At 36.3% G+C, this 24310-nt stretch overlaps 1 protein-coding gene across 10 annotated transcripts in view; it reads right to left on the reverse strand.

Moving 5' to 3' along the window:
* The window catches only part of ACACA (acetyl-CoA carboxylase alpha), a 259834-nt gene that overhangs the window by 192826 nt on the left and 42698 nt on the right, over positions 1 to 24310 (reverse strand). For 6 of the 10 annotated variants that reach the window (XM_045835836.1, XM_045835833.1, XM_045835832.1 and 3 more), the window contains 2 exons: positions 14760 to 14806; positions 11470 to 11722 (listed from right to left, as the gene is read on the reverse strand). In XM_045835836.1, coding sequence (XP_045691792.1) covers positions 11470 to 11696 — 227 coding nt within the window. In that variant the 5' untranslated portion in view covers positions 11697 to 11722; positions 14760 to 14806. Of the gene's footprint in view, positions 1 to 3211; positions 3311 to 11469; positions 11723 to 14759; positions 14807 to 24310 lie in introns of those variants that run through there. The other 4 variants (XM_045835837.1, XM_045835838.1, XM_045835839.1 and 1 more) reach the window with 2 other exon arrangements.

Below are 24310 nucleotides of genomic sequence, written 5' to 3' on the forward strand. Positions count from 1 at the left end.
AATGTCCTGTTCATCATAATGACTAATGCAGTTTCTCTTTCCTTGACTGGACCTTGACAGACCCTCTGAGTGGGTATTTTGAAGATTAAATGAGATAATGGACATAAATAAGGTCTTTCATACACTGTTTGATAGACAGCTATTTTCTTCTATTTTTATCTTTTCTTTCTTTCTCCTGCACTCTAACCTTGATACTGCAGTAATTTAACTTTTCAAAATAGAAGAACATGATTAAAATCATCCCACAAAGAAAATATCAGGTCCAGCCCTGACCAGTGTGGCTCAGTGGGCTGGGTATTGTCCCATAAAGCGAAAGGTTGCTGGTTTGAATCCTAGTCAGGGCACATACCTGGTTGCGGGTTTGGTCCCCAGATGGGGCATGTATGAGAGGCAGCCAATCAATGTTTCTCTCTCACATTGATGTTTCTCTTCCTCTCCCCCCTACCCCCCTCTAAAGATAAATAAAATCTTAAAAAATAAAAATTAAAAAAAAAGGAAATACCAGGTCCAGATGGTTTTAAAAGGCAAATTCTATCAAACGTTCAAGTGCAGTAGTCTACCAGACTTCCAGACCACAGAAAAAGAAATAAAACTCCCCAGCTAGAGAACACTGATGTAAAACCAGACAAAGATGTTATATGAAGGTAAAAATTAAGGTCCATTTTATTCTTGACTACAAATGCAAAAAAACAAAATAATCTAAATAGTAGGGTATCAGTGTAAGGATGAGCAACTATTAGTAAAAAATATGTTACTCCATGACCAAATTGAGTTTGTCCCAGGTAGGTATACAAAGATGGTAATTTTATTATTTTATTTTTTAAAAAGCCTTTCTTTTATTTTATTAAGATTTTATTTATTTATTTTTAGAGTGAGGGGAAGAGAATGAGAAAGAGGAGGAGAGAACTATCAATGTGTGGTTGCTTCTTGTGCACCCCCTACTGGGGAACTGGCCTGCAACCCAGGCATGTGCCTGACTGGGCATCAAACTGACGACCCTCTGGTTCGCAGCCCATGCTCAATCCACTGAGCTATAACAGCCAGGGTGAAAGATGGTTTAATTTTAGAAAATCCATAGAGTGTAAACAACTGTTTTAGATTTCCTAACAAGTGCAATAAAATGGATTTAAAAAATTAGAGGCATTAGGATTGCAAAGGAGGAACTGTCATTTGGGAATGATATGATCATTTACATGGAAAACACAGAAGATTCTGCAAAGTATTAGAAATAACAGACCTTAGTCAAGTGTCTAGATATACAATTAATATACAAGAAGTCCAAATATATTATAGACTATACACAGATTATAAAATTAAAAACAAATCATGAAGTTAAAAAACAACTAAAATACACACACTCTTATTAAGAGATACATAAGATACACTAAAACTATATAAACAGGAAAACAAAAGAATGTGATAAATATGTGATTAAGAACATTGATTATCTGGGTGGGGGAGGCAGGGAAAAGGGTCAAGAAGAGACCATATAATTAAATGTAGGTGATGGCCAAGAACCTACCTTTGTTTTAAGGTGGTAGGTTTCAAATTCTTTCTATATTATATTTTTTAAATAACTAAATAACTAACCAAATAAATAAATAATAGTGGGCCACACATGGACCAACGAGTGTGCCATGAACCAATGGTTATATAATTCCATACAGCTGAAGTTAAACGCACACATGTTCCTCAAAGGTCAGCTTTTTGTTATTTACGGAGGGACAGAAGAAATAGAGGAGATATAAACCTACAGTTAGTAAGGACTTGCTTGAGTATAAGACAAAAAGGGAAGCTTAATCTATACTGATGAAATTAAGGTGGAAAAAGAATTGATTGTAAGATTTAATCAATAGTTTGGAAATACAATGGATCTCAAAATCTTCACCTCTCACTTACCTTTTATTGAGAAGCTATTAAAGAATGTTGTCTTCTACAAGGATGGAGTAAGCCAAGAAGAAGACAAGGGATGCAAGAAACAGAGGAGCCAACACAGATGAGAAGGGAATTCCCCAGATGACTGCTCAAAATGGACAACAGACTGCTTCTTGGAAAAATGGACAGATCACCCATTGTGTTTAACCACAGAAAAACAAAATAAAACTCTGAGTGTGTGTATAATATATATGAAAATATATGGGTATGTTTTCTTTATATACATACATATAAGGCTTGTTTTACATATATAAAATAAAACAATGTTATGCATATGTATGTTATATATACATATATAAATCATTCTGATTATATATAATTATATATCATATATGATATATATGTAAAATCAGTTGCTTTTTACTTATTTGACTCTTAGTGAAGTTTCACTTGGTTTTCCCTCAAAAGGGTAGAAGAGGCAAATGAAAAGAAAAAGGATGGTTGTTCTAGAGACTAATTTTACCAACTCAGTGTTTTTTGCATGTTTTTTGTTTTTGCCAAAATCCAGTTTAATTTTCATGTAACTTAAAAAATAAAACCCTTTCAAGATTGCAAAAACAAGCAAACAAACATAGAAGAAAATAGAGGGACCCTGAGGCACTGTTATGAAGCATATCATTCAGGTCTTTTATGTTCCCCTCTGCTGAAGGGGAACAGACCGGCAAGAGGCCTGAAGAAGGCCAAGAAGCCTGGCTCATTTCCTCCTCTGCCTGAGTTCTCAGCAGGAAGAAGGAAGATACCAGGGCAAGTGAGCTTGGCACCCTTAACACTCCAGTCTGGCTGCACAAGGTCATGTGTCAGGACAATTGCAGCAAGTACCTTTTGCAGTCCCAGAGACACATTCTAAAAAAGTTTTAAACTACCCTCCACAGGGATGCTACGTCCTACACAGAAGTGATGTCTACCTTCACGAGAGCTGAAGAGACTTTACTCTTGAAAAACCAGCCAAATCCAGTGAGCAAATATGGCACAGACTGCGCGCGATCCCTTAATGAAATAACAGCACAGCAAGATCTGCACAGGGGTGCTTGTTTTCAACATAACTACAACTATCACACATGGACGCAGGTACCTTTGGTTCAAATTCTGAATGTTAAAAAACGTTTGAGAAATCCAGAATCAAATATGAGAATTTTTATTCATTTCCTTGAAAAAATTTTTCTTGAGATACAAAAAATCATCAAATCAAATTTGCCATAAATTCTAGAGCTTAACTGCAATGCCCTACTGTTTTTTAAAAGTATATATTGCCTAAATGTGGCACCCTAAAACTTACCTTTGAAGCATGTAATATCTCATCTCCTTATTTTCCTCTGCAGAACCCTGCATATCACGATGACAAAGGAATGGAAGCTTTTTCTTCAGATTTCAGCCTTGTAAACACAAGCCGCAGCTCGTCCTCCTATTGCAGGTGCTTAAAACCCAGGAGGACAGGAGATACTGTGCCTTCTGCTTACTTCTTGGCCCTGCTTCAGTCACACTAGAGTATTCCTGATGGCCTCAAACTACAGTCTTTCTGTCCACTTTGTCCCCAATTTCCATACTTCCTCACTTTTCCTCCTTTGTTAAATATTTCCCTATACTTGGCTAACACCTAGAGTTAGCTGCTTTCCCAAAAGGATTGAGAGGAGAGGGGGAGACATATAAAAGCTTGTAAAACTAGAAAAGAAATCTTAGTGTTCTGCATTAGCCACAGCAAACATGTTTCAACAAGGGTCACTTTCTTCTGACAGTCACCAGAGAAAAGCTCCACGGCCTCTCCTGGCTGCCAGGAGCACATGACAGGGAGGCCCAGGGCAAAAAAGAAGACCAAGTTTACAAGGACAGCTAAGCCAAGAAAATAATGAGGTCAGGAAATCCAGAGGGAGGAAGACAGCACAGCCTAGGTAAGTAATTTCTGAGATCCAATCAAAACAAATAATACTGAATATCAGACTAAGAGAGAGGGGAAAGCAGGTCAGGCGGTAAAAAGAAAAAAACCCACAAAGGACCAAACATGCCACCAATAGGGAACTCTATATAGAGTGGGAGCCACAATCCTAATTTTTAGGCCAGAATACTGACATGCATATACACACACAAAACCTTTTCAAAAACAATGAAATCTAAGATTTTATTCACTAAAACTTGAGAATAAGAATGGAGCTGGTGCAAATGGGATATAGAGATTTGGATAAAATCCTTGAAAGAAAAAAGGAGCTCAAACATTTTAGACACAGAGGTCTAACCCAATTCAAGCAGGAAAGAAAAACCCTGCCTGGAAAGGCTCCTGGGACACATCTATTGCTATGGAAGCAAATCTGCCACAGATGGACAGGTCATTTAAATAAATAAATAAATTGTGGCTAAAGTTATACAACAACTTAGTCTTGGTTTAGCTTAATTAAGCAAATCTCCATGATATTGCTGCCTTGTAATGGGAGAAAAGACTCCAACAGCTAGAATCTATAGAATCAGGACTTCCTCACACAAGATCTCAGGAATGGTATAATTCACCAGAGTCATATGTAACTTGATTTATGCACAACAGAAAAATTCTCCCCCAAATACTGGGTAGCAATAGTTAATAGTCTGATGCCAACTATGCTGAGAACCTATTAACGTTCTAGAAAAACCCTCCAAAGCAGAAGTACACAAATGACCTGGAGCCCAGATAGAAGATGAACAGTGAAACTAACAATAAAATGGTTAAGACAAACCTCAATCTTCAGACATTCGGGTGACCCAAGTTGAAAAGAGTCACTTAGGACACTCAACATAACCACCAGCCATCACAGAAAATGGATGTCTTGGGTTGTTTTCTGTTCTGTACCGCTTTTATCATTCCTTCTACAACATGCCGATGCCTGACAAAGTTAGTCAAGTTTACTTTTTCCTTTAAAGAACCAAGCTGACGCAGAGGCTCCTTCCTATCCTTATGTCTCTTCAGAATAATGTGTCTCAAAATAGAGCACAAAGGCCTTTGTTCAGAACAACGACAGTGACCACAGATGTGGAAGGAGCTCAGTTTTACACACATCTGTCTCCAGATGCAGGCAGTTCCCGAAAGAGAATCACTCTCTGCCTTTATTATATAAATGGAACATTCAAAAAACAAATAAAGCATTGAATATAGAATAAAGCAGGCTATTTTACAGAAAAATATACCAAACAGGCACACTCAATAATAAAGTTTGGGCTTTCTTTTACCAAAGGGATCTTTCTAAAACAATTAAACACTAACACAGCACACCCAGATCCAAAAACAAAGCTAGAGTTTTCTAATCTTTTATGGATGCTGCTCACAATCCTTATGTAATACTAGAACACAAGAAATAAAAAGCCACACATTCACTCCTCTAAATTCAAAGCATCCCCATCTTAATCTACCATAAAGTGTCCAAAGGAGACACATACCTGGCACAAAATCCAACTAGAAGCCCACACTGATCCCAGCATTGTAACATGCCAAGCACCAACAATGACGTAGCAGTTTATCCGGCAGACAGTGATGCATTGGCTGGCTTGATTGCAGTGCAGTCTGAGTTATACTGCAGCACACACTGTAAGAGATTGTCTTACACTGGGGCTTTTCCAAACAGAGAAATCTTGAATCAAGGATGTATCTCTTTTGAAAATCAATTGACCATATAAAGAAAATGTTTAGTTGTGGATTCTAAATCCACTGATGTATACGCCTATCCTTGCAGCAATGCCACAGGACGTTGATAACTAGGTTTTGAAATCAGGGAGTATAACTCTTCCAACTTCACTCTCCTTTTCTAAAATTGTCTTGTCTATTCTAAATCCTTTGGGTTTCCACATAAATTTTAGGATCAAGTTACCAAATTCTAGAAAGACAAAAAAAAAAAAAGCCTGCTGATTTTTAAATGGACTGTGAATTTATAAATCTATTTAGGGAAAATCACCATGTTGACAATATTGAGTTTTCCAAACTCTGAGCATATACTGTCTCTCCACTTACAGGGTGGGGCAAAAGTAGGTTTCCAGTTGTTCATATGGAAAATAGTACAATATTAATAAATAATGCAAGAATAAATTCTGTTTGGCATACTCACAACTATAAACCTACTTTTGCCCTACCCCATATTTAGCTCTTTAATTTCATTCAGCAATGTCCTATAATTTTTAATGTACAAGTCTTATACTTTTTTGTTAAATTTATTCCTAAGTATTTTATACTTTTTTATGTCATTGTGAATGAAATTAATTTCATTATTTGCTTGTTCATTGCTACCTAGTGTACAGAAATACGACTGATTTTTGTATATGGATCGTATAGCCTCTGATCTTGCTAAACTCATTTAAAAAAATTTTTAATAACCTTCTTGAGATATAATTCATACACCATTTATTTCAGCCATTTAAGGTACATAATTCAATGGTTTTTTATTATATTCACATAGTTGTGAACTATCATCACAATCAGTTTTGGAACATTTTCATTGCCCTAAAGTCTGCCTTTACAGATTTGCCTATTCTGGACATTTCATATAAATGAAATTATATAATATATGGTCTTTTATGACTGGCTTCTTTTACTTAGCATGATGCATTCAGTGTTGCAGTATGTATCTGTACTTCATTTCTTTTTATGGCCAAATAATTTTCCATTGTATGAACAAAACATATTTTGTTTATTCATTCATCAGTTGAGGGATACTGTGTTGCTTCCACTTTGTGGCTATTACCAATAATGTTGCCATGGATATTCACATTAATTAAGACAGGTCAAAGGAGACAGTGTAGCATAAGACGAGGAGAGGAAGCTAACAAGCCTTGCAGAAGACCAATAATTAAGTTTCAGGTATATAGCATGGCGTTTAGACAAGCATATATTTTTTAATAAGTATGTCTCATGCAGTACCTGCAGTATTTAATTTTTTATATTAAAAATCATTCACACCCTGGCTGGCATAGCTCAGTGGATTGAGCGCGGGCTGGGAACCAAAGTGTCCCAGGTTCGATTCTCAGCCAGGGTACATTCCTGGGTTGCAGGCCATAACCCCCAGTAACCGCACACTGATGTCTGTCTATCTGTCTCTGTCTCTCTCTCTCTCTCCCCCTCCCTCCCCCCTCCCTCCCTCCCTTCCATCTCTAAAAAATAAATAAATAAAATCTTTAAAAAAAATCATTCACTATTTATCTGAAATTCAAAATAACTACGAGTCCTATATTTTTATATGCTAAATCTGACAATTCTAGATAAATGTACTATGATTAGGGAAAAATGTTAATATTAGGAAAAGCTGAGTGAAGGATACACAGGAATTCTTTGTGGTATCTTTGTCAACTCTTCTAAAATTATTTCAAAATAAAAAACTACATTAAAAAATTAAGTTTATAAAATATCTTTAATGGCATGAGAAAATATTATGTGAAGAAAGCAGGAAACAGAGTTTTATATTCACTATAATATCATCTATGTGTATATTCTTTAATGAAATTTATCCTTAATGGGTAAAAAATACTAAAAGGAAGCATGTAAAATATTAACAGTAGTTATCAATGAATCATTATATTCTAGATTGTTTTATTTCTTTCTTTATACTTTTTGGGTCTTTGTACATTTTGGATCCAACTTTTTTATACATGTAATAATTTCTTAAAAATTTAAGCAGTAAGCCTGGCTGGCATAGCTCAGTGGATTGAGCACAGGCTGCGAACCAAAGCATCGCAGGTTCGATTCCCAGTCAGGGCAGGTACCTGGGTTGCAGGCCACAGCCCCTAGCAACCACACATTGATGTTTCTCTCTCTCTTTCTCCCTCTCTACCCTCTCTAAAAATAAATTTAAAAAATATTTTTAAAAAAATTTAAGCAGTAAATGCAAACTTCATTTGTGAATTTATGTTAACAGAAAGAAAAAAGGGGGAAATGAATGTATCACATAAAATAAACATTGTCCTAAGCCCTACTTACAACATCCATAATTTCATTTCTAAAATTAGGTAGATTTACAGAATAAACTCTTGGAGACTGTAATACATACACTGGCAGCTTCTGTTTTCTGAATGGAAAGGAGTAAGTCGGAGATAGAAAAAACTATTGTCCTCAGCAAGAGTACCAAGTTGCAGATCTCATAATGTCCTTCTCTGTCTACTCACTTCTGAGACACCATAGCAACTGGAAACCTCAAAGAAGGAGCTTTGAGAATAGAGTTGGAAGAGCTGTTGGGGGGAGAAAGCTCAAGGAGGCTAAATGAGAAATGCTAAAAAAGTCAAAACATAAGAACACTCTTATAGGCCAACCAATGAGTAAAGCCAAAATATAAACTCAAAACTAGAGTAAGTTTTATTATTTATTTCCCCTGTTAAAAATGGAAAGAGATGAGCCAAAAGACAGAATGGGGAAATAAAATTTTCTGCCTTCTCAATAATGGTTATTTTTGTGGGCAAAAAAAGGGTTCTACAAAGAGTAACCTCTCTGAGTGATCTGATCATAAATCCTAACTGGGCAGGTCATGGTGGGGTGGTCATGTCCCAGGCACACAACGCTTTAGTAAAAGGTCCACCTTTGCCGTAAGCAAGCCCTACCCATTGTTGGTGTATCTAGGTTAACACACCTTTGAAATACATGCAATCACCCTCAAGAAAGCACATATTCTTGTTAAGAATCTTTTAATCCAATCCTCCTCAACCACCACTTCCTCCCACCTTCATGTAATCCTTCTTACTTCCCTCCTTAATTTTAAATGCATTTTTTAAAAACCCTATGAATGGAACTGTCATTCATTGGAGCATTTCAGATATTGCTTCCTGGCAACTGTTGCCAGTTTTGGTTCAAATAAACTCATAAAAGTCCTCTACAGGCATGGACATTTCTAATGTTAACATTTGAATTATAACATTGACAGAATGTTTGCTGTAATCAAAACCTTTTCAAATCTAAACTTCCAAGTTTTAAGCTCTAATTTGTAAAAGACTTAAAGAGGTTTTCCAGTCCAAAATGTTTACCTCACAAAAGGACTCCTCCCTAATAAATAACAACATACACTAATACGGCACATTTTACTTTTCCAAAGGCTTTTGCAGTTATTATTTAAGTTTACCTCCATCACTAGATTTAAATGAAACAACTTCAAAATCAGGAGTTTAAAGTGAGACACTAAAAAGGAAAGAGAATCCTTGTTCCTTTCCAGGTCAAACACAAACACAGACAGTTAACACTAAAAAGCTCTATCCTTTATAGTTTTTTATCAAATCATGTCACTACTCTTGTCTCCTTAACTTCCCTCTTGACCCAATGGGAGCAGAAGCTGAAAGCCACTCCCACATTCTCTCTGAATCTCACCTCATCACCATTATTTCCTATGGATGAAGGTCTTATATGGTTTTTTTTATAACCATGAATTTTAGGATATATCAAAAAAAGTATTTTTCTTTATAGACCAGAAAGGAGCTAGGAAGAGCTCACCTTCAAGGAGCTCTTTCTGAATGAACTTAATCACTGTCTCCTTCCAAAGCAGCAACTACTTGTCTTAAACCCCAGCAACAGAAAAGCTTATATTTATGTATATACAAATAACAGCAATTACAGATTGTTTTCAAATGAAGTCATTACCCAAACATGCTTGCTAAGCATAAAATGTTGGCCACTTGACATTAAAAGTATATATTTTAAGAATTTTAAGAAACTGAGATAAAGTTTCAAATACTACAACAGGAATTATAGGATTAAAAAGGGGTTAAAGAAATCATATAACTTAAGAGGTAAAATACCCAACTGTGTAATTAATGTGATTCCAAATGGACCTCAACCAGGAATTCAGCATACTAGCTGACAAAACTGATTACAATCTTTGATTGACAAGGTGGGGTGATCTGGATTTAGAATGCATTGTAAGTATGCAGAACAATCTGACCTCAAGTGGCATCCCACAAGGAGCAGAGAAAATGTCAATATCCATAAAACTAAATGGCTTTATTATATGCCATGAAATCATACATTAGTTATAAAAATTAACATGCCCACACTCATTCTTAAATGGTCTTTCTTTTCAAATGTTCAATTGAATATTAATAATAAAGTTCAGAAATGTATCAACCTAGCTGATAAATCAACCCCTAGCTAATCTTATCTACAAATAAAAAGCACAGTTGTATATTGCCACAAGCTATAACTTTCTTGGACTGTTATTTTTCAAATGTTTGGGTCATAAAGTGTAGAAAATGATTCATCCAGTCTTTCATTGGTACGCTAGAAAATATGTAATGCAAGTCATCTCCATTTTTGGAAAAACCTATTTTCTATTCCAGCCTATCCATCATTCCCACAGAATTCTCATTTAGCACCTAAAACCAAGCCCTCAACTCGAGAGGCCAGCTCTCATCCTACACTGTGGCAATGACTTCACTTGGTTTTAGGTAACCTCCAGTTAACATCTCTTAGGAATGTACCTGTCCCTTTAATCTATTTCATCTGTGAAGGATTAGGCTATTTCCTCAGGAAGCTAAACTGGTCTCTACTTAATTTTGGATTAAAAGAGTGAAAAGGAATATCTGAACTAATACACTCATTTTTTTAGATGAGGAAAATGGGCCCAAAGAGATACCACAAATTGGTGTGGTCACACACCTAATTGGTGGCAGATGTCAGAAGAGTTCTCTCCAGTATCAGATAAACTTGACTCAATTTAAATTATCCCCAAGAACACGATATTCACAAGTGACTTGATTTATGAAATGGATCAATGAAGAAACTTTGTTCTGTTTCGAAACATTAGCTGAGAAGTGAGTGGGAATTGGCACTGTCTCCTTCCCAGGTTGCTGACCACACTTCAATCCATAGCTCCTCCACGCACTATGAGCATGATTTTGCAACAGTAGGGCCTGCAAACAAATTCTCAGGCGTGCATAGCACTGACAACACAGTCTTTGCAATAAGAGCCATCAACTTTGAGAATGAATTGGCAATAACTAGGCAACTAAAAACTGCCTTGTAATAATATCATTACCTGGCCCTGGCCAGGGTGGTTCAGTGGGTTGAGCACTGGTCTGTGTTACTATTTACTGACGTTCTCAATTACATATAGAGAATTGGATTTCTAGAGAAAAAGGAAAATTCTTATTTACACAACCCCTTGGTTCCTACCACAGCTCTTTATTGACTACTGGCCCTGCCAGAAATAAAATATAACTTTCTGACATAATGAAGCATTTGGAAAAAAGAGTACTACAAATTTGCCCACCCTTGCAAAAGTCCTATTGATCATCAAGATAGTTACAATGATCGTAGTCAAAGTGGGAAAGAAACTGAAATTCCTCAATCTAACTTTATTCTCTAGATCTCAGTAAAAGACCTAGTATATAGAAAGAAGCACAAAAGTTGAGAGAACATTTAGGGAAAGATACTTTCAAAAACTGTACTCCAGACAAAATACATCATTTTCTACTTACTCATCAAAGCTTTACGACCAGTGACAAAGGAAAAAAATGAAACAATCTTCCCTAAAATTATTCTTGCTCTTTTCAGAACAAATTCAGTGAAACCAATATAACAGATTACATAAGCAAAACATTAAACTTCTCTCTCACCTCACATGTAAGGCCAAGCCATCCTGTAGGCCAGAGATTCCCACATCAGAGAGTGTGTCTGAGCTGACAGAAGCTGGTGACAAAGAACCTTCCTTCTCCTCCAGGAGGTCCAGCTTCACCAGGTTGCTGATCTCATCCTCTGAGTTATCTTCAGACACAGAACCAATTATGAATCGGGAGTGCTGGTTTAGCTCCAAAGGTTTGGCCAAGTGGGATGGTTCATCCATTATTTCTTCAAAATGAGCTCTCAGAGCTATGGAGAAAATGAAGAGAGAAAGAGCAGGTTACGGATAATAACCTATGTCTGAGGATAGCCACAGGTTATACCTACTACATCATAGCTTGTACTTGGAAGCAAGGTAGAGTTTGAGAATTCGTTTCCTTGGCTATCCTATTTCAGGGCCTTTGTTTTTCACAAAGGAGGGAAATTCAGATTGTGGTAACTCCACCTAAAAAATTAAATATCATTTCCTTTTCCTCAAAGAAATCTTGCTAAGAAACTTGAAGCCACTCCTAATCTCTTTACCAATTTGGTGATGTTCAAAAGATAATTAGAAACCTTTCTAGTAGGTCAAAGCTGCTTGCTTTGATATTGTAACTTCAGTTATTAGTATTGGCGAGAATGTGGTAAGAGTTTGGGAAGAGTGGTGCTCATTAAAAACTTGGTGTTTACAGTAAATTACATAACTAACATCTGGCTCCAAATACTGTACTGTGAGAGGCTATAAATTTTATATAAGCACATTTATGTATAGATATATACATAAAATAATTATTATGTATAAGTATACATATACCATAAGATATACTATACACGCACACATGGTTTACTTTAAAGCAAACTCCAGATGGGTATTTTTTAATAAAAAAAAAAGTTTCCTTTTCCCCATGAAATTTTTCTTAAATATGTAAATCACCCCAAAAATGTCTGCTTTTGGCTCTAATGTGCTGACACAAATAGGAAGAAAGTGAATCTACTATTAAATTAAAATCTATAAATCTATTCTGTCATTCCAAAATTCCTACAAAAAAATTTTAAAACTATACCTCAACTGACTATTAAACAGCTTGTGGCCTAACCAACAACTTTAATTAAGAAAGTAATGATTTCCAGTCTTTATTTTCAGGTGCTCTAAGATTTGATATATCAACACATGATAAGAAATTTATGAATAAATTTCATATGCTGTAAACCAGTTTGAGGTATAAAAGAGCAATGTTCTTTGACATCAAGATTTTGGAAAAAATGTTTAGGAATTACCATTAAACATGTTAAAATTACACATTACCCATTATTTTTATGTCCTGTAATTTGTGAATCAGAGATGCTTCTTTTTTTTTTTTTAAAGATTTCATTTACTTATTTTAGACAGAGGGGAAGGGACAGAGAAAGAACGAGAGAAACATTAATGCATGGTTGCTTCTCACACTACCCTTACTGGGTACATGATCTGGCCTGCAACCTAGGCATGTGCCCTGACTGGGAATTGAACCGACAACCCTTTGGTTTGTAGGCCAGCACTCAATCCACTGAGCCACACCAGTCAGGACTTTTCCTTTTTTTAAGATTTTATTTATTTACTTTTAGAGAGGGGGGAAGGAAGGGAGAAAGAGACAGAGAGAAACATCAATGTGCGAGATACACTAATGGATTGCTTTTCACACACCCCTAACTGGGGACCTGGACCCCAACCCAGGCATGTACCCTGACCAGGAATTGAACAGGCAAACCTTTTGGTTTGCAGGCTGGTGCTCAATCTACTGAGCCACACCAGCCAGGGCAGGGCTTATTCATTTATAAGGATAAAACAGTATTTGTAATGCTAGAACATTGGTTCTCAAAATGTGGTTCCCTAGACCCAGAGCAATATTACCTAGAAATCCAATAAAACTATAAATTCTTGGACCCTACCACAGATCAACTAACTATCAGCATCTACAGGATGGGGCCCAGTAACCTACACTTTACCAAGTCCTACAGAAGTTTGAGAATCATTGTGCTGGAAAAATGAAGTAGAAATAACAAATTTCCAAGAATGCTAAAAAATACCTACTGACATTTCTTAAAAGTGAGTTCCCCTGGCCAGGTAGCTCAGTTGGTTAGAGTGTCGTCCTGATATACCAAGGTTGGGAGTTTGATCCCCAGTCAGAGCACATGTAAGAATTAACCAATAGATGCATAAATAAGTAGAAGAACAAAGCAATGTTTTGTTTTCTCTCCTTCCTTCCTCACTCTTTAAATCAATATTTTTAAAAAGTGAATTGGAGATTACTTAAGCTAACTCTTATGCTTAAAACTAAAATCAAATATAAAAATATCATGCAAACTTGACATCTAAATTTTCTACACATTTCTCCCTTGGAAAACTAGGTTTCCTTAAAAAACAAAAAAATTTCAATGTATCCAAATTTTATAAAGAGGTTCACTTCCACAACCATTAATAAAACTACATCATTTAAAAAGAGGGGGGCGGGGAAAGAAAGGACAGTAAAAAGGGAGAGAAGGAGGAAGCAAAGGAGGGAGGAGTTCTAACAGACTGACCACTCCAAACACCAGAAGGTGCAGCAGCAAAAAGGCTACTTCTTTCACATTTTAGAGCAGTGCATAATCAAGTTTAAGAATAACACATCCATAAAAGTTCATTTCAGCTAATGGAAAATAACGGCTGCCTTCTTCACAAGAGAAATAAGTAAGGTACTCAGGGCCACATTCTACTTTATAGTCTGACCAAACTTAGGTGACTAGTAAAATATAAAATTCATGAGGAAGAAGCATTTCTCTGATTCCATGGGAGAAGAAAAAGAAAGGACTGACTAATAAATGAAAGGCTCCAAAAGGTCAACTTCAAACTTTTCTTTCCTAGCTAAGAAGAACGTGAAGGCAGCCTTCCCTCTAGGGTTGGAAAGAATGGAAGCAGCTCAGTGTCAACATCTAAAGAGCCTGTCTACTAACCAGCAACTCTGCTGAATAGTATTCCCAGGCACACAAGCCTATAAACCACCAGAAAAGAGAGGTCACGTATGGAAAATCACTGAGTAGCTGTCCAGACACTCTAGAAGCTACTCCACAGCTTGTCCCACTTCCTCTGATTCTAGTCCTGAATTAAAGAGAAAAGGTGGTGGAATACTACCACTGTCAGACTCATTCACTCAAGTCATCCCCCCCAAACCTGCCTATATTCTTTTGTGGAAGGCAACTTTTAACGTAAAAGCCTACAGTTTAGTATTTTAGTACATGAACATAAATTTTATCACACTGAAAACATGAAGAAGAATTATTTGTAACTGACCTCTTATGATTCTTACTGTCTGAGCAGATATCCACTTCCAAAAAGAACTAAAAAGAGAAAGGGAGAGAGATTTTAAGTATTTTTTTTAAGATACTCAAATTTGATCAACAACTGTTTTGCTCAGCATAATACAAAACTAATAATGCTCAAAGTATGATTTTTCTGGTCAAATCTATTATGTTCAACTATTATTTTTTCAAATCTGTAAATCAAAAACATTGCACATTCAAAGACTTTATTTATGAAAGTATTAAACAATAATCCAAGATTATGATATCCAGTTGCATACTTGGATGAACACATTCTAACCCTATGACTCCCAATAGTTCCACAAAAAGGAGGCAGTGGGGAGAAGAAAACCACTAGATTCTGTACAACTCAGGCAGGCAATGATTATGTTTCCAAATGGCTATACCCATCCACAAAGCCAGGGAGAGACAGATCTCCCATTATATCAAGTCCCTAAACTCTAAGGAACCAAGGAGTCTTTAGCTACTTCCCAAATCCTGGGTTTCCTTCTAGGCCCAGCAATTTAAATGTATCCAGGGTAGAAATTCTCAGCTTTGAGTATTTATAACAATAACCTGTGAAGCTTTTTAAAAACATATATAGTAGGTCTAAACTCCACCCCAGATCTACTAAATCACAATTGCTGCTGGAAACCCAGAGATGTGAGTATTAAGTTCCACAGCGGACTGACATAGTTCCCCTAGTCTAGAGTGGAGAAGAAAACAAGGAAAGAACTTACTATGCAGACAGCAAAATTCAGAACTTTTAAGAGAAGACCCTGAGTGAAAGTGACTAGATTGGGAACAGTGCAGGTATATCAATTGGAAAATTAAGATTTATACAATTATGTATTTTGAGCTAATATTATCCCCCACAACCGTCATAGAGAAGGTGCAGGTAGTGGGGGGAGAGAAAATAAAGGAAAAAGGAAGCACAGTTGATCCTTGAATGCCACAGATTTTTTTTGTTTTTAATTTTTATTGAATTTATTGGGGTGACACTGGTTAATAAAATTATATAGGTTCCAGGTGTACAATTCTATAATATATCATCTGTATATTGTATTGTGTTCAATACCCAAAGTCAAGTCTCCTTCCATCACCAATTATCCCGTTTACCTTCTTCTACCTCCCCTCACCCCCTTTCCCTCTGGTAATCACTACACCTGTTGTCTATGAAGGGTATTTTTTTTGCTTACTCCCTTTACCTTTTTCACCTAGACTATCAATCCCCCTCCCCTCTGACAGTTGTCAGTCTGTTCTCTATATCTATGATTTTATTTCTATTTTGTATGTTCATTAGATTCCAAATGAGTAAAATTATATGGTATTTGTCTTTCTGACTGATTTATTTCACTTAGCATTAATCTCTCCAGGTACATCCATGCTGTTGCAAAAGGTAGTATTTCCTTCCTTTTTATTTCCAAGTAGTATTCAATTGTGTAAATGTACCAAAGCTTTTTTATCCACACATATACTGATGGACACTTGGGGCAGCTTCCAAATCTTGGCTATCGTAAAAAAACACTTAAGTGAACATGCAGGTGCATATATTCTTTCAAATCAGTGTTTTGGGTTTCTTCAGATATAGTCCCAGAAGTGGAACTGCTTGGTCATAGGCAGTTACATTTTTAATTTTTTGAAGAAACTCCATACTGTTTCCATTGCAGCTACACAAATCTGCATTCCCACCAACAGTAAATGAGGATTTGCTTTTCTCCACATCCTCGCCAACACTTTTTTGTTGATTTGATAATAGCCATTCTGACAGGTGTGAAGTGCTATCACATTGTGGTTTTAATTTGTAGCTCTCTGATGATTAGTGATGTTGAGCATCTCTGCATATGTCTATTGGCCATCTGTAAATCCTCTCTGGAGAAGTGTCTATCTAGGTCCTTTGCCCATTTTTTAATTGAATTGTTGTGGGTTTTTTGGTGTTGAGTTGTGTAAGTTCCTTACAGATTTTAGATAAAACCCCTTATCGGGTGTATCACTGGCAAGTATGTTCTCCCATTCATGTTGTTGATGGTTTTCTTTGCTCTGCAAAAACTTTTTAGTTTGATGTAGTCCTATTTGTTTATTTTTCCTTTTTATTTCCCATGCCCGAGGGACTGTATAAGAAAAAACATTCCTATGAGATTTTACTGTCTGTGTTTTCTTCCAGGAATTTTTTGTTATTTATTTATTTTTACTGTTATTCAATTACACTTGTCCCAATTTTTCCCCCATTGCTCTCCTCTGCCCCACCCACCCCCTTATAGTTTCAAGTCTAACATTTAAGTCTTCAACTCATTTTGAGTTTATTCTTGTGTATGGTGAAAGAAGGTGGTCTAGTTTCATTTTTTTATACGTACCTGTCCAATTTTCCAAAGCCATTTACTGAATGGACTATCTTTACCCCATTGTATTGTATGTTCTTACCTCCTTTGTCAAATTAATTGACCATAAAGGTGTGGGTTTATTTCTGGGCTCTCTAATCTGTTCCACTGATCTATATGTCTGCTTTCATGCCAGCACCACACTGTTTTGATTACTATGGACTCCAACTTTGTTATTCTTTCTCAAAATTACCATGGCTTTTCAGGGACTTTTGTGGTTCCCTATAAATTTTTAGAATAGTTGTTCTAGCCATGTGAAATACATCATTGGTATCTTTTCTTTTAGATTTTATTTATTTATTTTGAGAGAGAGAGGAAGGTAGGGAGAGAGAAAAGGAGTGAAACATCAACGTGTGTTGCCTTTAGTGCACGCCTTACTGGGTACCTGGCCCGCAACCCAGGCATGTGCCCTGACTGGGAATCAAACCAGCAATGCTTTGGGTTCACAGGCCCATACTCAATCCACTGAGCTACACCAGCCAGGGCTCACCCTTGGTATCTTGATAGGAATTGTGTTAAATCTACAGATTGCTTTGGGTAGTATAGACATTTTATTTTTTTTTAAATCCTCACCCCAGGATATGCTTATTGATTTCAGAGAGACAGGAAGGAGGAGGAAAGAAGGGAGAAAGAGAGAGCGGGAGAGATGAAAGAGAAACATCAATTGGTTGCCTCCCACATGTACCCCAACTGGGGATCAAACCCTCAACCTTTTTGTTGTATGAGACAGTGCTCCAACCAACAGAGCTACCTGACCAGGGCAGTATAGACATTTTAATGATGTTAATTTTCCCTCTACATGAATAAACATGGTATATGCTTCCACTTATTTGAACCTTCTTCAATTTCTTCGGTATCTTATAATTTTCTGAGTACAGGTCTTCTACTTCCTTCATTAAATTTATTCCAAGGTATTTTTTAATGTAATTATAAATGGCATTGTTTGTTTAGTTTCCCGTTCTAATAGTTCATTATTAGTGTATAAAAGTGTAACTGATTTCTGGATATTTATTTTGTATCCTGCTACTTTACTGAATTCACTTATCAGTTCTATCATTTTTTTAGTGGAATCTTTAGGGTTCTCTATATTATCATGTCATCTGCAAATAATGACAGTCTTACTTCTTTCTTTCCAATTTGGATGCCTTTTATTTCTTCTTTTTGTCTGAGTGCTATGGCTAGGACTTCTAGTACTATGTTGAATAAGAATTGTAAAAGCGAACATTCCTGTCTAGTTCCTAATCTTAAGAAAAATGCTTTTAGTTTTTGCCCATGAACACCATGTATTTAAATGACACAGGTCCACCCATGTGCAGATATTTTTTTCAGTGAATACAATAAATGTATTTTCTCTACCTTACTTTATTATAAAAACATATAAATATGTGTTGACTGGTTATGTCATTGGTAACTTCTAGTCAACAGTAAGCCATCAGTAGTTAAGTTTTGGGGAGGTCAAATGGTATACATGGATTTGACTGCACAGGAGGTCAATAGCCCTAACTCCCACACTGTTCAAGAGTCAACAGTAATTTGAATCAGATGTACCCAAAGGTGCAACAGAGCTGAGGTCAAAGTCTAAGACCCAAAACCAAACTCTGACTCAAACTCTATACTGGCAATATAACCTTGGACAAGTTTCTGAGCCTCCTCATCTGTGAAAACAAAGGGAAGATCATGTGCACCTCATAAGACTGCTGTGAGCACGAAGAGTATATATACAAAAGGGCTTGGTAAACTATGATGCGCTAGATGAGTGTTTTTCAAATTATGGGTTACCACCAGGCACAGTAGTAAGAAAACAGTTTACTGGGTTCCAACCACCATTTTAAAACTGAAATATAATAGAGAATGTTAAGAGTACCCATGCTTTATAAGGATAAATATTGTTTTGTAAACATTTTTATCGGTAACATACATACAACGACACCAACATCTTATTGTGAGTTGTGTCAATCCTCACTCTCCTGTCCACTTCACTTTATGCCCTCACCAGAGAGCAAGTACAGAGAATTAACTACCTAAACCAGTGGTTCATAAACTTTCTTAGGTCAAAGCACTATACATAAATCTGATAAAAGCTATGGACCCTTTAATGACAAAAGCTTCCCCTCACACAAAATTTTGTTTGCATATGAGTAAGAGATCCCTAAAGCCTTGCCATGAATTAGTTAAGACCTCTCTCTCTAGAAAAAGGACAAAAAATGGAGTTGACCTTTGGGGAAGGCTCCTATAGCTGCTGTCTTATCACCTCCAAAACAAAGATTTATGAGAAATACTAGATCTGAATGGTTTTAAGAGTTTGAGATCATTTCCTTCAACAGCCAACTGGATATTTTCTGGCTTGGTTTTGTTTTTTAAAGATTTTATTTATATATTTTAGAGAAGGGAGGGAGGAAGAGAGGGAGAGAAACATCAATGTGTGGTTGCCCCTCACACGCCCCCTACCTATGAGCAGGCCTGCAACCCAGGCACATGCCCTAGACTGGGAATCGAACCCGCAACACTTTGGTTCACAGGCGGGCACTCAATCCACTAAGCCACACCAGACAGGGCTGTCCTTGTTTTTGTTTGTTTGTCAGAGAAAATAAGATAGTATAATCATCTGTCCTATTCCTAATTTCTCAGCCTAGGGATAAGAATACATCCCAAGGATGAAGCTGGTGCACGCTTCTGTATCTTTCAAGAAATTATTAAAGAAATCTTGCCAAACTTTTGGATAAAGATAATAGGTCAAACACATATCCACTTTGCTTCTGCCTGAATTCTCATTACCAAAGTAAAGGAATTTTTTAAGGGCATAGTCCACAAAAAGATCCCTCGCCCCCAAAATATTCAGGGGAGACAACACTAAGATAATTTTCTTGGAAAGTAGATAGAAGAGTGATAAATGACTATGCAAGCTCAAGAAAACTGAATCATAAGCCATCTGTGGTAAACTTAGAATCAATACAATTTATATCACATAATCTCCAAAATGTTCTCAAAGTAGAAGTAAAAAATGAAGCTAAAATAAAGAAGACTGGTTGAAGTTCTATTTCAGAAGCTATCGGGGTGTCCAAACCACAGCCCTGCAGGCCACATGTGGCCCAGGTTGGCCTTGAATGCGTGCCAACACAAATATCATGAATTTACTTAAAACCTTTTTTTGCTCATCAGTTTTCATTAGTGTTTGTGTATTTAATGTGTGGCCCAAGACAACTCTTCTTCCAGTGTGGCCCAGAGACGCCAAAAGGTTGGATACCCCTGCTAGATTCTCTTCTCAGCCGTTAAAGCCATTCTATGATCCTGATAAAAGACTGAAAAGTTATTCTCTGAAGAATGTTAAACAGAAGATTTCTAGACTAGGGGATACCATTAACAGTACAGGAGGGGACACTATATTGAAAATGAAGAAACTGAACAAATATATTGAGTAAGACCTCCCAGGCTTCTTTACCCAATTTTCATCCTGGAGCATGGCGGGGAGGGACAGAACTGTAGGGTCCTTCTTTGCAGAATGTGAACAGTCCAAGGGAAAAAAACATCAAGTACTAACACTGAAGTTCCCTAATTAAGATGATAAAGCCCTGGCTGGTGTAGCTCAGTGGATTGAGTGCAGGCTTGTGAACTAAAGGGTCACCGGTTCAATTCCTAGTCAGGCCACGTGCCTAGGTGGTGGGCCAGGTCCCCAGTTAGGGGAATGTGAAGGGCAAACACACACTGATGTTTCTTTCCCTCTCTTTCTCCTTCTCCTCTCTCTAATAAATAAATAAAATCTTTTAAAAAAAGATACCGAACCAAATACCCATAGAGTGAAATTAATAGTCAATAAACTCCACTCACATTCTCATAATGAGTCAGTTTTTCAATCACCTCTCTTAAATTTAAGCTGACAATTAGGGATTACTGGATATGTGAGGAAAATCTACAATATAGAAGAATTTTTTTTAATTACCTGTAGAAAAAAATGCAATGTGAAGAGATTATACAGAATGAGAACACATTAGAAATTAGGGTGAAGGAGCAGCCTCACTCCTGTGGTATTTTTCCCCAAAACCCATTAACTCTAGTATAATCATGAAAAAATAGCAGACAAATTTGAATTAAGGCACATTCTACAAAATACTTGAACAAGGCTTCTCAAAAACTGCCAAGATCATTTTTTTTTAAAGAAACAAACAAAAAGGTCAACAAAGGAACTATCACAAATCAGGGAGACTACAAAGATATGACCACTAAATGCAATGTGATATTCTGAATTAGGCCTGGAACAGAAAACATCACATTGGTAAACAAACAAACAAACAAACAAACAAAAAAACTAGAGAAATCTGAGTAATGCCTGCAGTTTAGTTAATAGTATTAAGCCAATATCAATTTCTTAGTTTTGACAAAGGTAGTATGGCTATGTAAAATATTAACATTAAGGAAGCTTGGTGTCAGGCAGCGATTTTCAACCTTTTTCATCTCATGCCGCACATAAACTAATTACTAAAACTCTGCAGTACACAAATAAAAATATATTTTTGTCAAACTGACAAAAGAAAGTAGGTATAATTTTGATTCATTCACACCGAATAGCTACTGTTGTGTTAGCTGTTGTCATTTTTTTATTTGACAATCTAGGGGAAAAGAGGTCAGTGCTCCTGACTAAATAGTTTTAAAAATTCTTGTGGCACACCAGTGTGCCATAGCACATGGGTTGAAAATTACTATGTTAAGTGGGGAAAAAAGGTAAAGAACAGTATGTAAAGTATGCATAATTTGTATAAGAAACTGGCAAAGTGGGGAGAGAATATATGAGCATTTGTTTGACTATGAATAAAATCTCTAATAACTATTTAAAAAAATAAATTTAAATTAATATACCTGATCATTGCTGTTAAGAAATTATAATAAGCCCCCGCTGGTGTGGCTCAGTGGATTGAGTGCAGGCCTGAGAACCAAAGGGTCACCAGTTCAATTCCCAGTCAGGGCACATGGCTGGGTTGCGGACCAGGTTCCCAGTAGGGGGGACGCGTGAGAGGCAACCACACTTTGATGTTTCTCTCCCTCTCATTCTCCCTCCCTTCCCCTCTCTCTAAAAAGAAATAAAATCTATTTAAAAAAAGAAATTATAATAAGATATGAATAACACTGCTTGTCTCTGGTGAAGGGAACTGGATGGCTGCAAGACAAAGCTAGGACAAAAATGTCACTATATATGCTTTTGTCACATTTGCTTTCTCTCTTTCATATGTTTAAAATTTTGAATTATGTGCATGTATTACTTATGTATTAGCAACTGAAGATTTTAAGTAAGTTTAATAAAAAGCTTTACCCAATTAATTCCAACTCTCTGATCCTTTATCTCACATCTGCCTGAGCATTTAAGCAGACAACTAGCATGCCATTCATTTATTTATTAATATGTGTAATTGACTCTTATCTCCCCAGTGAAGCTGAGAAAAGTTATTATCTCCACCAATGTTTTAGATCTACCACCCCTAACACCTAACAATGCAGTATAAAGACTAGGAATTCTAGTAAACATTTGAGTTACAAAACTAGGAGACATGAACCACAGGTTTATTTCAAATACTATTCCCTAGAAACATTTAGAGGCCTCCAGGTAAAAAGCCATTTTGTGAATTCAAAAAGCTTTGAAGGACTGAGAAAAAAGGAAAAAAGACTCCTGGACATGGACAACAGTGTGGGGATTGCTGAGGGGACAGGGGATATAAGGAAACTAAATGGTAATGGAAAAAATACAATAAAGATTTTATCAAAAGAAAATAAGAAAAATTTTTTAAAAAGAAAATATATAAGAAAAAATAAGAAAATAAAAAAATTTAAAAATTATATCAAAAGAAAAAAGAAACATTTTAAAAATAAGCTTTGGGATTATGAATCAATTCCCCCTCCTAATCTTTCATAGAACAGCATTTAGAAAAAGCTGGAGCCAGGATTCGGGTGTCAGCTACCTTCTGAAGAGTCGCAAAGATAAAAACAATTTCTTCTTGGAAGGCACATTGTTTTTGTTTGTTTTATTTTTGCCCCTTAGTTTTCTGGATGTGTTAAAGCATTGCACTTAATGTTACCTGGCAGAGATGTGGAGCTGGAGAAATTTACAGGCTACAGCAAAAATTCCTAATCCTATTGGAGTTGCACCATCTGGTGTCGTTTTAGGGAGACAGCCTTGCATTGAAAATAATGATGAGCTCTCAAAAATTAGCTGCCCTATGATGTGTTAGATCAGATGATGAACTGCCTTTAACTGGAAGTTTTCAACAGGAGTATAGATAAAATATTCTCATATTAAGTGGAAAAACAGACTATAAAATTCCTAAGGTACATTCAAATACTAAAAGTTCAATTAAGTTGTTGAATTTTGTAAAATGGAATCAAATGGAAATTAACCAGCTTGCCTTGTCAGGGCCAGGAATAACACTAAATGATAACATACAAAATACAAACCAACTATCTATCCTCTTGGTGCTAACCTACTGATATTACTCTTATTAAACTTGAAAACCAATGAAGTTCCTATCAACTAGCTATCCCCTCAGTTTGGCATGTGTGTAAATACATACATAAACATGTGCACCAACTTTTATGACTAAGGACAGATTTGAAAGCTTTCTACAAAATCTCTACAAACTCATTCAGAATTTTCAAAATTTGTATTATCATTTCAAAAATACAAATCATTTATTTTTTAAGATTTTATTTATTTTTACTTTTAGAGAGAAAGGAAGGGAGGGAGAAGAGGGGAAGAGTAACTTCAATGTGTGGTTGCCTCTCACACATGCCGTACTCGGGACCTGGCCCACAACCCACGCATGTGCCCTGACTGGGAATCAACAAAAAATACAAATCATTTATACAAGCTTATTCTCTCTGGGATTATCATTTTATAACTAGTACTGCCATACATTGTAATTCCTGTTGTCATGTGATGGTAAATACTACTGTGGTTTCTTATATAAGGGAGGGCGAGTATGGCATGCTGAAACAATGAAATGAACCTAAGTCCCAAATAACATAACCAAACCAACTGGGGCCACCAGACTTTGGGTAAGACCCTTAAACATTCTTGTATTGAAGTCACTTTTCACTTGCTTAAACTTCCTGAGACTAGATGGCTTTATGGTAACTTGAATAACAAATTGGTAAGAGAACTGTATCATTAGAGCATACATAC

The sequence above is a fragment of the Phyllostomus hastatus genome, unplaced genomic scaffold, assembly GCF_019186645.2.
Source record: "Phyllostomus hastatus isolate PE091 unplaced genomic scaffold, TTU_PhHast_1.1 phas_contig_210, whole genome shotgun sequence".
Lineage (NCBI taxonomy): Eukaryota > Metazoa > Chordata > Mammalia > Chiroptera > Phyllostomidae > Phyllostomus > Phyllostomus hastatus.